This window comes from Artibeus jamaicensis, unplaced genomic scaffold (assembly GCF_021234435.1).
Source record: "Artibeus jamaicensis isolate MK-2021 breed Jamaican fruit bat unplaced genomic scaffold, CSHL_Jam_final contig_760, whole genome shotgun sequence".
Classification (NCBI taxonomy): domain Eukaryota; kingdom Metazoa; phylum Chordata; class Mammalia; order Chiroptera; family Phyllostomidae; genus Artibeus; species Artibeus jamaicensis.
Genome location: NW_026521955.1, coordinates 4,066,738 through 4,083,702, shown reverse-complemented (window position 1 = coordinate 4,083,702; position 16,965 = coordinate 4,066,738). Strand labels below are relative to the sequence as shown.

The following is a 16,965-nucleotide window of genomic DNA, read 5'->3' as shown; positions in this document are numbered from 1 at the left end:
AGGACAAGAGGAAAAGCAAGAAATTGAAAACTTGTTTGAACAAATAATGAAGAACTTTCCCAAGCTGGCAAAGGAAATAGACTTCCAGGAAGTCCAGGAAGCCCAGAGAGTCCCAAAGACATTGGACACAAGGAAGCACACACCAAGGCACATCACAATCATATTAGCCAATATTAAAGAGAAGGAGAGAATCTTAAAAGCATCAAGAGAAAAGGAGACAGTTGCCTACAAAGGAGTTCCTATAAGACTATCAGCTGATTTCTCAAAAGAAACCTTGAAAGCAAGAAGTGGCTGGAAAGTATTTGAAGTCATGAATGGCAAGGACCTACATCCAAGATTACTCTATCCAGTAAAACTTTCATAAGAATGGAAGGGCAGATAAAGTACTTCCCAGAGAGGGTCAAGTTAAAGGAATTCATCATCACCAAGCCCTTATTATATGAAATGTTAAAGGAACTTATCTGAGAAATAGATGATCAAAAACTATGAACAGTAAAGTGACAACAAACAACTATCAACAACTGAAACTAAAATACAAAAACTAAGCAAACAACTGGAACAGAATCACAGAAATGGAGATGACATGGAGTGTTATCACTGGGGAGAAGGAGGGGGAGAATGGGGAAAAAGGTACAGGGAATAAGAAGCATAATCGCTAGGCATAAAATAGACAGGGGGAGGTTAAGAGGAGTTAGGAAATGTAGAAGCCAAAAGGAACTTATATGTACAACCCATCTACACAAACTAAGTGGGGGGAACGCTGGAAGATGAGGGAGGCAATGCAGGGCAGAGGGGTGATAAAGGGGAGAAAAAAATTGGGACAACTGTGGTAGCATAATCAATAAAATATACTAAAAAAAGGAACATGTAATGAATGACTCATGGTCAACAGAGAGGGGTGGGCTGGATGGATGGGGGCAAAAGTCAGAAAAATAACTGGGATAACTGTAATAGAATAAACAATAAAAAAAAGAAATATAGTACATTTTTGGTAAGAACACTGAATGGGAAAGGCTCATATAAGGCATTAGTTTTAAGCCTCGAAGCTATTGGGAGAAATAAACTAACTCGTGTAACCAGAGTTATGAAAAAACATCCTGATTTCATTATTATCAATGTTGAACAAGACTTTAAATCAGTTAAAATTTATTTAATTAAGCATAAAATTATTTTCACATTTGTCTACAACCACAGTAAATACAGTTTTGGCATAAAGACACAGTCTTTGGAGTTTAAAACATCCCCAACTGCAAAATTACATACAGGAAACCCCCATTATTGTTTCTGTAATAGTGGATTTGTTAATCAAATTAAAATAATTACACTATGTAGAATAAAATAAAATGGAAATAATTTACTCATAAAATTCATATTTAAATCATCTTTATTTACAAAATAGTATCCTGAGAATGTAATTCCATTAAGCTCCAATTTGAGCATAAGTATAACCACTTAAGTAACAGCCGTTACTTAAACAGAGCATGAGAGAAGGCAAAATTATTTTTGAGATATATATAGATTATGTATCATAGAAATGTACATTTGTAAACTATAATCTTACTGTCACCCCCGTTATTTTAATTAAAAGAAAAGAAGAATAATTACTTTTGAAAAGAGACCAAAAATATTGTCAAGTTTCTTGTGGTTCTGGATGTTCATTCAGTAGCCGGATTATTTGAAGGCGGAATCACCCCTGATGGGACCTCACTTCTGTTTTCAGGATGTGAGGGTGGGGCTGTGGGTGGGGGAAAAAATCCAGCTCTTGGGGGAAGATAGTGAGGAAACGCTCTTGGTGGATAGACATTTCTCACTGTTCAAAAAGATTAATAAAAGACATTTTTTAACTTTAAGCACTGATACTGCACCCCTAATAAATCATTAGCTTATAACTTCTAGTACTTATCTTTATATTAAAAAAATTGACACTAGAATTACTTGATTTAACAAAATGGAATTTTGACAACATTAACAAAAACATACTTCCTTCAACTACACATGATTAAAGGGAATAACATAAATTTTAGACCCAATTTTTTACTTATGAAGATCTAACATGTTACATTTCTTAAAAAAATTATTGCAAACTATACAAACTTACTTTTAAAGTTTCCATGTAATATACTTTTGCCAGACTTAAAATTCAGACCAGTAATTCCCATTCCAATTTGATAATATCCTCAAAATTAATAGTTATTTCAAACCCTGCCTTAAAATTCCCCAAACAAAATTCACTTTAATTCACACCTTAGAATAAAAGAGGAATGAGGGAAGGAACAACCACATCAGGAAAATAACAGGCTTCTGCCTACTGTTTGCTAGTCATGCATCTATTCTGTAGAAAACTATAGTTCTAAATGGCAATGTATAAACATAAAAGCAATAAAGTATTTCATTTTTCTGATGTGAGGCTACAAAAGAATTTCAATAAATTCAACAATTAGTCCAAACACATTTTAGATTTAAATAAGTAGGACTGCATGAAAAATACTTAAGAAAAAGGACTTTACTTTAAAAATATTTTAGCCAGTGATTTTAATGATAAAATATAATTGCAATTATCTTCATTAATTGCCACAGTAACCAGTTTCTATCAAGTAAGGTACAAATAATTTCGGTCTTAACACAAGACTGCTACAAAACTTCAATAATCTCTTGAAAAACAAAGTACAGAAATAATTCCACATTACTGAGATGAATCAGGCTGAAACCTCCTTACAGTCTACTTACTGATGGCTGGCTGCCTTCCCTAAGGCAGTGCACCAACGTCATGGTGCACTCACAGAGTATGAGAAGAGTTGTCCTCCACTGTATTACTACATGAATCGGAAGTAGACTTCACATGTCTGATTTAGTCTATAAAACATATATTCAATGTGTTTAAATTTTTTTTCAAAAAGCATACTTGCGAATGGAGGAGGTGGTGGACCAGGAAAGTCCCTCGGAGGAAAATAATCCCGGGGAGCTCCATACATGACACCTGGAGGCGGAGGGAAAGGCGGACCTCTTCTCATGTATGGGCCCCTTCCCTCCATCGGGAGCAATGGCCCTCTGACTGGAGGAACAAAGCCAGGGCCAGCTGCTTCACTTTTGGTGGGGAGAGATGCATCAGGCACATTTAAATTCTGTAACAAATGGACACATGACAGTCACTAAAAATAACAGCAAAATTTGTAGCCATTTCCTAGGCAGCTAGGCAGAAAGCAGTCCATGATAGTCTTAAATGGCTCTAGGGAAAGATTCAAAGAAATTTCTACATCGGATGGATTTTTGCCATCATAAATATTTTATTAACTCAAACAGAAAACAGCTTTAACCAACAAAGTAATATTCTAACTCAAGATATAACACATGAGAACTTCTGCCAAGATGGAGGCGTAGGTGGAAACACTGTTCCTTCTCGCACAACCAAGTTTAAAGACAACAAAGTTTTAGTAACAAAAATGCAACCAAAACACAGAAAATTGAACTGTACAGAAGTCCGACAACGAACCATTCAGCCAGACAGGTAAGAGGGGAAGAGCCAGCAGTGGAGTAGCAGTCAGGCAGGAAGGATCCCCAACCCAGGTACGTAGGCAGCCGTGGGTGGATCCCAGGTAGGGTTGCAACGGGCGGACCCACTGAGAGCACAAGGCAGCAGGCTGACCACGGTCATACATTCACGTACAGATAAACCAGCAAAGGAGCGAGCAGTGAGACATACCACGCAGGCCCCAGCAGTGGGAAGCAGCAGAGGGGACCACCATTGCCCCTCTTGAACCCCGCTCCCATATACAGCATCAAAACCCAGCGACCAGGGAGGCCCCGCCCTGGTGAACACCTAAGGCTCCGCTCCTCATATGTAACAGGCACGAACAGACCAAAACATTATGGCTCAAGAACAGCTCAAAGCCCCAGAGCCCATAACTCTAAGCAACCAAGAAATAGCCAACCTATCAATACATAGTTTAAAACACTGGTGATCAGGATGCTCACAGAACTGGTTGATTTTAGTCACAAATTAGAGGAACAAATGAAGGCTAAATTAATTGAAATAAAGGGAAATGCACAGGAAACCAATAGTGATGAAAAGGAAACTGGAACTCAAATCAAGGGAGTGAACCAGAAGGAAGGAAAAAATGACCAAACAGAAAAGAATGAAAAAAACAAGAATTCAAAAAAATAAGGAGAGGCTTAGGAACCTCCAGGACATCTTTAAACGCTCCAACATCCAAATTATAGGGGTACCAGAAGGGGAAGAGGAACAGTCACGAGTGGAAAACTTATTTGAACAAATAATAAAGGAGAATTTCCCCAATCTGGCAAAGGCAATAGACTTCCAGGAAACCCAGGAAGCTCAAGAGAGTGTCCCAAAGAAGTTGGACCCAAGAAGGCACACACCAAGGCACATCATAATTACATTAGCCAAGATTAAAATGAAGGAGAGAATTCTGGAGGCAGCAGGAGATAAGGGGACAGTCATCTACAAAGGAGTTCCCATCAAAGTGTCAGCGGATTTCTCAAAAGAGACCTTACAGGCAAGAAGGGGCTAGAAAGAAGTATTCCAAGTCATGAAATCCAAAGACTACACCCAAGATTGCTCTATCCAGCAAAGTTTTCATTTAGAATGGAAGGACAGATAAAGTGCTTCTCAGATAAGATCAAATTCAAGGAGTTCATCATCACCAAGCTCTTATTATATGAAATGTTAAAGGGACTTATCTAAGGAAAAGAAGATAAAAAATATGAACAGTGAAAGGACAGCAAACTCACAGTTATTAACAACCACACCTGAAAGAAAAGCAAACTAAGAGGACAACTAGATCAGGAGGAGAACCATAGAAATGAAGATCACATGGAGGGTTAACAACAGGGGAATGGGAGAAGGAGAAGGGGGGAGAAGGTACAGAAAATAAGTAGCATAGATGGTAGGTAGAAAATAGATAGAGGGAGAGCAAGAATAGTAGGAGAAATATAGAATCTAAAAAACTTGAGACACGTGGTCATAAACTAAAAGGGGGGAATGGTGGGGGCGGGGGTGTCCAGGGTGGAGGGGAATGAAGGGGGGGAATAGAACTGTAATCGCATAATTAATAAAATATATTTTTTAAAAAAGATATAACACATGAATAGCCCAAGAATGCAAAATTATATATTCTTTTATCAAGCATATACTGAAAAAAAATGCTTATGTTTATATTTTCAACACAAAATAAGGCAACCAAAACCAAAATTGTAAACATAGTAACAAAAATATACTTCAAAACATTCAGATAAAAATTCAAGGGGAAAAAAATCCAAATTCTTTTTTAAAAATATTTTATTTATTTATTTTCAGAGAGGGGAAGGGAAGAAGAGAGGGAGAGAAACATCAATGTGTGGTTACCTCTCATGCGTCCCCCTCTGGGAACTGGCCTGCAACCTAGGCATGTGCCCTGACTGGGAATCGAACCGCGATCCTTTGCTTCACAAGCCCACACTCAATCAACTGAGCTACACCAGCCATGGTCCAAATTCTTGATTAACTATAATAAAGTAACTCAAGCCTCTATAGTTTGTAAGTTGTATTTTACTACCATCAGGCACATTCCAGAAAAGAAACAGCTATAATGCTCAGTAGGAAGTATATTTGTCAAATTAAAAAAAAACAGCTTTATATCAAAAACTAGATTCCTAGCTAAATTTCTGTTCCAGTTAACCATGAGATTAGGAGGCTCCCAAACAATGGATAAAATTCCACTTTCAATACTTACACCAAGATCGTCTTTGTTGTCATTTCTATTGGATTCCATTTCTGAAGACTTTGGCCCATCTAGACATAAAAGTTAAACCATGAATACATGACTTATCACCCCATTCCTAGAATAGCTCCAGATCACAAAGAACGTTAATACTTCCCCACTGCCCTTGTCAGCACATAAGCCAGCTTGACACCAGCAACCTTTATTAGGGCCACAGAGAAGACTGAGGTCCCTGGGAACCTTGGCAGACCCAAACCAAAGTTCTGCAAAGGCATGGGGCAGCCTGTTCCTAGGCAATCCTGCTGCAAGCGGCACCGTGAGACTTCTAGGAAGCAGCACTCCTCCCCCTTTCTTTCTTCTTTCCTCCTCTTTCATTTCTCTCCCACCTCACTTCCTTTCTTTTCTTTCTCCTTCCCTCCTTTGCTCCTTCTTTCCTCCCTCTCACCTTTCTCTTTTTATTTAATTGTTATTCAAGTGCAGTTTTCTGTCTTTTACTCCCATCCCAGCCCACCCTCCAGCCCTCCCCACCTCCCTCCCATTTCCACCCCCCTAGTTTTTGTCCATGTGTCCTTTATACTGGTTCTATAAAGCCTTCCCCTTTCTTCCTTTATCCCTCCATCAACACAGTACAGACTAGCCTTTGGATTTAGCCAGTGTTTTTAAACAAATGTTCCTGAATTTTGTTATCAAGAAATATTCCAACTCTTGAGAACATTCCAGCTTTAAATTAATGCAACTCTCTGCTTCCGTGTTCTTATACCTGAGCTACTTAGCACTTCTGGGGTAAAATAAACCGCAGAGCCATGTAGACGGGCACCACTCCAGGCTGACGGCTGCCTACTGCCCAGCTTTCCTTCCGTGTCTTCTAAACCAGTTTTCTCCTCAGCAATTTCCAACCCCCATTCTCCTCAAAACTATTATTCCAGTCACTCAGAAAGTCCCTTAACTTTTTCTAATCAAACACATAAATATAACAGCAATTATATTCCTCTGATATTTCCTCCTATTATGATGGAAAAGGATCCTTGTAGACAATCTATAACTCTGATTCTGTGCTCAGAATCCCTCCCCTCCAGCTTCCTCAAGGATTTTCCTGTCTGTTGCCTCCCTCTTCCCTTTCTGCAAGTCTCTCCCAGCTGCCACATAAAAATGAAACAGAATCTCTCTACAGTTAGCCACCTCGTTCCTTAACAGTCAAGAATTGTTCTATAACATTGTTCAGAATTCCTCCCGTTTTACTCTAATTTTACTGTAATCTATTTGCAACATCAACTGTTCCACTGAAATTGTTTTCCCAAAGACCAAAAGCAGTCTTTTTTTTTTGCTAGAACAGACACTTACAGTCCTTATGTTATTTCTCACCATGCTGACCACTCCCTCCCTCTTTAAATCCCCTTGCCTTTAATTTCTGTGATGGTACCCCTCCTTCTCTTCTTTCTAGGTGCTGCTTTCTTCAGTCTCTTTGAGGGTACCAGTACCTCTAACCACCCTCACATAGTGGTCTCTTCAGCATTCCACCATTGGCCCAATTTTTTGTCCCCTTCTCTCCTTGAGAAATCCCCTGTACTCCTATAGCTTTAATTTGATGTACACATACTACTAATGACTTCCAGATGTTTAATTTTCATCTAGATATTTCCCCAAGGACTTGAAAGCTTGAACTGCTGATCTGAATATTCATGCAGGTGTAACAGAGGTACTGCTAATTTTCTAAGTTCAAAATGTAACTTACCATCTTCCTTGTCAAATTTCCTTGCTGCTCCTTGTTCCTTGTTTCAGAACAATGAATGGCCCGGATGCCACCCACAGCCAGGAACCTGGGCATCAGCCAAGATTCTTTCTTCTTCCTCACTCCCACATGCCTTCAGTTCTAAATCCTCCCAATTCTATCTTCTCTATGCCTGTTCCCATTCATGTATCCGCTCTGCTAAATTACCACTATGACTCATGCAGATTCCTATCGTAAGTCTCCTGAAACGTTACCTTGCCTCCACTCCCTGCAATCTATTCACCATAAGGCAATCACAGCAATTCCTCTAAAATGCAGATCTTATATATTCCCCTGTTTAAAATGTCTTTTAATGTGTTTACCCTGTGAATAAGGTCCAAATTTCTAAACAGGTATGCAAGGCTCTGAGAACTTTTTTTTGTATATTTTATGAATTATGCTATTATATTTATCTCAATTTTCCTCCTTTTCCCCCCTCCACCCTGCACTCCCCAACCCTCCAGCATTTCCCCTCCTTAGTTCATGTCCATGGGTTGTGCATATAAGTTCTTTGAACCCTGTTTCCTGTATCATTTTTATCTCTCCCCATCTACTTTATGCCTACTAATTACGCTTCTTCTTCCCTGTACCTTTCCCCCCCAACCCTCCCTTGCCCCTCCCCATTGAAATTCCTCTGTGTGATGTCCGTTTCTCTGGTTCTGTTCCTGTTCCAGTTTGCTTAGTTGTTTTTTTGTTGTTGTTTTAAGTTCGGTTGTTGATAATTGTGAGTTTGTTGTCATTTTACTGGTCATATTTTTATCTTCTTTTTCTTAGGTAAGTCCCTTTAACATTTCATATAGTAAGGGCTTGGTGATGATGAACTCCTTTAACTTGGCCTTATCTGGGAAGCACTTTATCTGCCCTTCCATTCTAAATGAAAGCTTTGCTGGATAGAGTAATCTTGGATGTAGCTCTTTGCCTTTCATGACTTGGAATACTTCTTTCCCACCCCTTCTTGCCTGTAAGGTTTCTTCTGGGAAATCAGCATATAGTCTTATGGGAACTTCTTTGTAGGTAACTGTCTCCTTTTCTCTTGCTGCTTTTAGGATTTTCTCTTTATATTTAATTTTGGGTAACTTAATGATGATGTATCCTGGTGTGTTCCTCTTTGGGTCCAATTTCTTTGGCACTCTCTAAGCTTCCTGGAAGTCTATTTCCTTCACCAGATTAGGGAAGTTTCCCCTCATTATTTGTTCAAATAAGTTTTCAATTTCTTGCTCTTCCTCTTCTCCTTCTGGCACCCCTATAATTCAGATACTGGAACGTTTCAGGTTGTTCCAGAGGTCTGTAAGCCTCTCTTCACTTTTTTAAATTGTTTCTTCATTCTGTTCCAGTTGGATGTTTATTTCTTCCTTCTGCTCCAAACTGTTGATTTGAGTCCCGGGTTCCTTCTCTTCACTGTCGGTTCCCTGTACATTTTTCTTTATTTCACTTTGCATAGCTTCCACTTTTCCCCTAATTTGTGACCAAACTCAGTCAATTCTGTGAGCATTTATTTGGATTACAGGGCTTTAAATTCTCCATCAGATATGTTGGCAATCTCCTCATCGCTTAGCTCTCTTTCTGAGGTTTTGCTCTGTTCTTTCATTTGGGCCCTATTTCGTATTCCCCCTGGGCAGAGCAACCCTCCTTGCTGGGCTGCAGCCCTACTTGTGGGGGTAGGGGCCAGAGAGGGAACAATGCAACTCATCTGCTCCTCTCTAGCCCACTTTTCAAGAAACTCTCACATGAGACTGCGAGTTTCTGTCACTGAGGCAACTGCTGTAGTCCACAGCAAGCACTGAGTCTCAGTTGATCGTTAAGTCAGCCCCTCCCCCCAGCCTGCTGTCGCGCAGCAGCCAGCCCCAGCAAGGTCCTGAAAAGGCTATGCACCACTTACCTCTTCACTATTTGCTTCAATATACCCAGACTCACACTGCGCACTCTTAATTCTAAATCTTCTCCTACAATATTATCACCATCATTTTGGTCCACCTAATTCCTCCAAGAAGATTTTCTTGACTAGCCCCCACACAAATACTAACACGCCATCTTGGTGAGTGCCCCACATGCTCCCATAACATTTTGTACTCATTACTTCGGTCACTATGTTGTGCAACACTGTATGCACCACCTCAAGGTATAAGGAATGCTGAGCTCCTGCTCACCAATGAAACAGAGCAATTTCCACAATGCCTGTCACACAATGAGCATTCTATAAATATGTAGTGCATCGATAACTGGGTCCAAGAGGTCCGCTACCCTCTCATTTCAAAAAAGAATAGGGATGAAAGCCATGGCTTAAGTTAGGCAGATGTAGGTTCAAATCCTGCCTCAGATACTTTCTATCCTGAGAGCATGAGCACTTTTTTTGAGTCTCAGTTTCTTTATCTAAAAAATGAAAATACTAGTGTCTACCTTCATAGGTTCACTGTGAAGGTTAAATGAGATAATTCACTTTCATTCAATAGAATGCTTACTGGCTACTAGTGCTAAGTCAATGTATTTCACCATATCTCTCTCCATTCTCTTTCATGTAAATACCAAATAGTAACAAAGCAATAGTAATATATTTATATAAAACTTTTCAATTCATAAAACATTTCCACACACATTAACTCACTTAATCCTCTGAGGCCTTGTCAAGTGCTCAATATCCCAGTTTTAGAGCCATTATCCACATGACTCATGTTACTGCTTTTCTTGTTGTTTGCTTACGCTGTTTTTGGCACAGACCCCACCTAACTCATTTTTCAAATTCTCTCAAAAATAACTCATGTGGCACCTCCTTCATGGAGTTTTCCCTGATCCTTCAGACAGATGAGCATTCTCCCTTCCTGTGAACACAGCCTATTCTCTAATGAGACTTACTATTCTCCCAGTATTAAAGATACATGTCTTTATACCCCAATTAATTATCAGTATAATTATAATAAACTTTGCCTTATTATAATTACATTGTCTGCAATATCACGCAAGGTACCTTCTACACAGGAAGCACTTAAATATTATCTGCTTAATTGGATGTTGTTCAATTACCAAAAATAAATAAATAGATAAACGTAAAAAAATTAAATAGCAGTAGTTTAATTATACATATATTTTCATTCAATTATGCATGAATTAATGGGGGAAAATTTCCAAAGCCTAACAAAAAGAATTTAATTATAACTAATAATAGGAATCTAGGCCATAGGTCTGTTTTTTCTGTTTATTATTAATTTTTTTTCTAAAATAATTAGCTCAAATAATGCCCTCCCTACAACTATATACCCTTTCCTGAGGAAACTTTTACCAATAAATTTATATTAATTTTCTACTTATATTTTAATCTTTTTATATTCTTAATTTCTTATATACTTCTGACTGATACATTAGCTACATATACTTCCCAACTTCAGTGGGTTGCTTTGTAGTGATTTAAGAAAAAGAGAGCCTAACAAATACTAGATTCCGCAGTAAGTGTTACACAAAATGTTTAAATAAGATAAGTGATTAAACCAGCAACAGAGCACCCAAATTATTTTTCTGGTGAATTTTCACATATCCATTCACATCAGCCTAATTTCCCTCATGGCTAACAGGATATATGTGAGTTTACTGGGAAAATTAGAAAATTAATCATGGAACAGAGTAAACTTTCCATCACAGGTTAACAGAGTCAACTCATTACCACGGCGCCCACACCAGTCACCAACATCTACACAGACACCATGGGCATGTGCAACACAACAAGAAATGCAAACCAGGAACATTTCAGGAAAAAAACTGTGGCCTTCAAAGCTACCACACAGCAATTATATGGTCCTTCATTCAGCTTCCAGTTCTTTAGTTTGCCACCATTATTAAAAAGACACAAACATACACAAAGTATGTGTTACCTGCTTTATCCTGCGATGGCACATTAAAACTCCTGAGTTCTGCTGGCCCAGACAGTCTGCCAGTATTAAGGTAAAATCTGTCTTGCCTTTGTGGAGGAAGAGCTGGATCAAAATAAGGTTGGCCTGAAAAAACAATTTTTAAAGTACTTTCACTATCGTAAAAATAAATCAAGTTAAGTTTAATAAATCAAACTTAAGTTTAATACATTAACATAGACATTTCTCCTGTTTTCTAAAAGATTATAACCATATTCTTGGCAGATAATAGTAAAGAATTGTGGGAAAATTATATATTGTACTAAAGGTAATAACTTTATTTGCTTTTGTAATTAGCACAAGTATAATATGCTACCCTGAATTTTTAAAGTTTGACTATAATGTGCAAATTAAAATATGGGAATATAATTTAGTTATATATATTCACTTAACTTTCAATTTTAGTAACAGTAGAAGGAGACAGATGACATCAAGATGTCAAAAAAAGACTATGAAAAGATAGCTACTAGCAAAGAAAGAACAAACAGAATATGTTGACAGCATAGCAGAAAATTTAACAGAACAGACAATAATAAAAGACATGGTCACCCACGCAAAAAGAGAATTATTCATAGGTCATTCACTGCTGATCAAATACATTTTCAGTAACTTCAGCACTTTGGAATTTAGCATTCCTCCAAAACTGAAAAGGAAGATTCTGACACAATACATGAATGGAAGGTGCACAATGCTCAGATTAAGGACATCTGGACAGATGCACAACTGGGCACAGGCTCTGACTCGGTGCTTCTATAGCCACCTTCCTTTGTTCCCAGGGGTTAAGATGACAAAGTGGTCATTCCTGGGTCCCTATAGAACTCATCATTCTTGAAAAAACATATAGGTAGTCTATCTCATCCTTGACAGGTGACAGCAAACTTTTGATAGATTAGGTTTGCATATGCCCAACTGGGAAAGTCAAAGGAGGTGAATTGTGTCACTCTCTCCTATCCTTATACATATGGGTAAATGGCCCCAAATGACCTTGTATAACCATTCTAGGCAATGGTTCAAAATATGAACTCCATACAGTGTTGGATATGCCAGTCCTCACCTGACTCAGTCACATGGGACCTTATTGATTCACCTCTCCCACACCCAAGAAATCATCTGGCAGCAAGCAGAATACACAGAATGAATTATATTTAATGAGCTCCCAAGGGTTAGGGACGTAACTGAGGAGAGCCAGATCCACATGGGCTTAAAGGCTCATTTCCCTCCCCTTTCAGAATCGTAGCAGAGCTGTCTCAAAGGGTCTGAATTAGCCCAAGAGAAGAAAAGACCCATATCAAGCACCAAGAACTAAACTGAGTTTTCCCTCTCTACTCCAAACACAGGATTAATTAAATGACAGGCTTGGGCATGGGGAGAGAATGGGGAAATGGAAAAACCTCACAACTCTTTCTTAATCAGGTCTCAGATACCATATCATTATTTTGCATCTAAAACACATCCCCACAGTATCAGCAACTTCAGAACTATAAAATTTTGCTACGAGCTTACTATTTTATAAATCATATACCCACGTTGCCTTCTACTGGCAAAAAGTAATCCATTCCTTAAATCTACCCAGGCCTATTACGTGCCAGAGCAACACACAGATTTTTGACACAGCCCACGTTCTTAGTCTAATGACAGAAACAAACACATAGAATAGGATCAATGCCTTAACACAGGGGTATACAAATAATATAAGAGGTGGTCTACGTAATTCTGATTGAAAGAATCAGAATATTGTCAAACAGGAGGTAAAGCCTGCCCTGAAAGTTAGGAAGAAGGAACAAGTAAACAAGCATATACTGGTCAAACTCAAATATACATGTACATATATACAATGCAATAAGATGAATTATGTGGAAGGCATATCACCAATGAAAGGCTTAAATATAGAAAATGGGACACAAATTCCTTACTTTTTTGCTTTTATACCTGTTTTCTACCACCCTTGTGAGAAAAGAGTTGATCAGAAAGAATGCGAGAAGAAAAAGGATCGGGTTAAAAAATGAAAAAAGGATGGGAATAAGTGTAGAGGGTCTGCAGCAGTTTCATAAACTAAGAATAAAAATTAAATTCAGTATGTCCAGTTTCGACAAAAATGCTGTTCCTCTCTTTTCATTCCATAACAAATCTTGGACTGCAAGATTGTTCCCTGAGCACCTACTTTACTAATCTGGAGTCCTAGCATATAACAGGAACATCAACGTGGTTGAAAAGAGAATAATAAAGATGGATTAAAGGTTAGAATTTCTTTTTAAATTCAATACTGGTCATTCACCAAGTAAAATAAGCATTTTCACTTAAAAGAGAAAATGAAAAAATCTAATAATGAAGGCATTTAAATGAAATAAAAAGAAAAATTTCCAGAAGTAGTTGCTAAAGACAATGATATGGATAGGTTATGACCCAGGAAAAAGAGACCAATGGTATAGAAAAAGTGTCCAACAGACTTGCACCCAAGATGGAGGCCCAGGTAGATACACTGTGCCTTCTCACACATCCAAAGGATAAACAATTAAAAAGTTAAAAACAAAAAAAACCCAGAACTGACAGAAAATTGAACTGTATGGAAATTCGACAACCAAGAAGTTAAAAAAACATTCATCCAGACCTGTAGGAGGGGCGGAGAGGAGCATTTGGGTAGAGGGGACTCACAGCAAGGTGGAGGCTGTCAGAGCAGCCAGTCACACATGTCCATGTGGATAAATTGGGATGAACAATTGGGGAGCAAGACAGGTCATGCCACCCAGTGTTCCAGTGTGGGGAAAATAAAGCTTCAAAACCTCTTAATGAAAAAACCTATGGTGTTTGAGGCGTCAGGAGAAACTCCCAGCCTTATGAGAGAGTTTGTTGGAGAGACCCACAGGGTCCTAGAACATATACAAATCCACCCACCTGGAAGGGCCCAATTTGCTTGTGCATAGCAGAGGAAATGACTGAAAGCCAGCCAAGAGCTGAGCAAGAGACACTGTTCCCTCTTGAACCCTACCCCACATACAGCACCACAACGAAGCAATGTGGGTTGCTCAGTCCTGGCAAATACCTGAGGCTCCACCCCTTACAAGGTATCAGGAGTGCCAGTACAAAAAAATATGGCCCAAATGAAAGAACAGATCCGAGATTCAGAAAAAATACAACTAAGGGATGAAGAGATGGCCAACCCATCAGATGCACAGTTAAAAACATTGGTAATCAGGATGCTCACAGGAATGGTTGAATATGGTTGCAAAATAGAGGAAGAAGACTAAGCAAAGTGAAATAAAGAAAAATATACAGGAAACCAACAGTGAAGGGAAGGAAACCAGGTCTCAAAACAACGGTCTGGAACAAAAGGAAGAAATAAACATTCAACCAGAATAGAATGAATAAACAAGAATTGAAAAAAATGAGGAGAGGCTTATGAACCTCCAGGACAACTTTAAACATTCCAACATCTGAATCATAGGGGTGCCAGAAGGGCAAGAAGAAGAGCAAGAAATTTAAAACTTATTTGAACAAATAATGAAGGAAAAATTCCCCAAGCTGGGAAACAAAATAGACTTCCAGGAAGCTCAGAGAGTCCCAAAGAAGCTGGACCCAAGGAAGCACACACCAAGGCACATCATAATTACATTACCCAAGATTAAAGAGAAGGAGAGAATCTTAAAAGCAGCAATAGGAAAGGAAAAAGTTACCTACAAAGGGGTTCCCATAAGACTATCAGCTGATTTCTCAAAAGAAACATTGCAGGCAAGACTGGGCTGGAAAGAAGTATTCCAAGTCATGAAAGGCAGGGACCTACATCCAGGATGACTCTATCCAGCAAAGCTAGCATTTAGAATGGAAGGGCAGATAAAGTGCTTCCGAGATAAGGTCAAGTTAAAGAAGTTCATCATCACCAAGCCCTTATTATATGAAATGTTAAAAGGACTTATCTAAGAAAGTGAAGATAAAAAATACAAACAGTAAAATGACAACAAACTCACAACTATCAACAACTAAACCTAAAAAAACCCTAAAAGTCAAAACAAACTAAGCAAACAACTAGAACAGGAACAGAATCACAGAAATGGAGATCACATGGAAGGTTATCTGTCAGGAGGGAGAGGGGGAGAATGGGGGAACAGGAACAGGTATGGGGGAATAAGTAGCATAAATGTTAGGTAGAAAATAGAAAGGGGAAGATTAAGAATAGTATAGGAAATAGAGAAGTCAAAGAACTTACATGCACAACCCATGGACATGAACTAAAGTGGGGGAATGGGGGTGGGAGTGGGTGTGCAGGGTAGAGGGGAATAAAGGGGGGAAATGGGACCACTGTAATAGCATAATCAGTAAAATCTATTTTAAAAAGGTATCTAAGAATCAGACCTATGCAAATATGAAGATTTAATTTAAGATAAAAAGTGATATGAAATTGAAAAACCAATATATACTATCAAAATAACATCTAATGGGGTAAAAATACCTCCTCATACTAAACATTAAAACAAAAATAAACCCCTGGTTAAAGACTTAAAAAATCAAAAGAATTTTTTAAATTTTTAGATGAAAACAAAGACCATCTCCTTGATCTAGGAAGAGGTCTCAAACAAAACAAAAACTATATAAAAATAAAGATGGGTTAGCTTATCTATAACAAAATTTGAAACTTATGTATAATAATCATATCCATTAATAATAAATTTTTTAAAATGCAAAATACAAAAGATTAGTATGCAAAATATACTAAAAATCCCTATTAAGAGATAAAATGCATCAGGCAATTTAAAGAAACACATAGGATTTATAAAATTAAAACATTCTCAAGCTCACTAATAAAGAACTACAAAGAAAAATGAGGTAAGAGTTTTAATTCATATGACTGGAAATGTTGAAAAAAGTTTTACGTCAAGTTTTGGAGAAACAGCTACTCTCAAACACTTCATGTATAGCTACTCTTGAGGACAATGACGCAGTATCTATTGGAAGTGAAAATATGCATATCCTGTTACCCAACAACTTCATTTCTTGGAATCATCTATAACTTATGTGCAGCCCTGGCCAGTGTGGCTCAGTTGAAGCACTGTCCTGTGAACTGAAAGGTCGTGGGTTCGATTCTCAGTCACAGCACATGCCTAGGTTGAGGGATCATCCCCAACTGGCACATGTGCAAGAGGCAACTGACTGATGTTTCTCTCTCACATTGATATTTCTCTCCCTCTCTCTCTTGCTCCCTTTTCCTCTCTCAAATATCAATGGGCATGACATTGGGTGAGGATAAATATAGAAATAAATAAAATTAAAAACATATTCATGTAAGAAAGTGTTAATTGCATCACTGTTAGTATTGGTGAAACACTGGTAACACTGTCCTAAATACTCATCAAAGGAGCCTAGATGAACATATTGTGGTATATTTATATACTGAAATACTATACAGCAATTAAAGTTTATATATATTAAAATAAAAAGAATTCAAGACCATATTGCTGATAAAGAACCTTGATAAAACAGAAATATACATTTTTTTTAAATATTGTATATACATTTTAAGTTTACACACATGAAACTCATGAGTAGTTGCCTCTGGGAAAAAAGTTCAGTAATGGCCCCAGAGATGGAACTA

The 16,965-nt window shown here is 38.1% G+C and overlaps 1 protein-coding gene across 1 annotated transcript in view; it reads right to left on the bottom strand.

Moving 5' to 3' along the window:
- Positions 1-1,129: 1,129 nt before the first annotated feature.
- The window catches only part of MIA2 (MIA SH3 domain ER export factor 2), a 120,243-nt gene continuing 104,407 nt past the window's right edge, over positions 1,130-16,965 (bottom strand). Inside the window, 5 exon segments of the mRNA XM_053672511.1 lie at positions 1,130-1,660; positions 1,662-1,810; positions 2,903-3,122; positions 5,730-5,788; positions 11,346-11,468. Coding sequence (XP_053528486.1) covers positions 1,631-1,660; positions 1,662-1,810; positions 2,903-3,122; positions 5,730-5,788; positions 11,346-11,468 — 581 coding nt within the window. The 3' untranslated portion in view covers positions 1,130-1,630.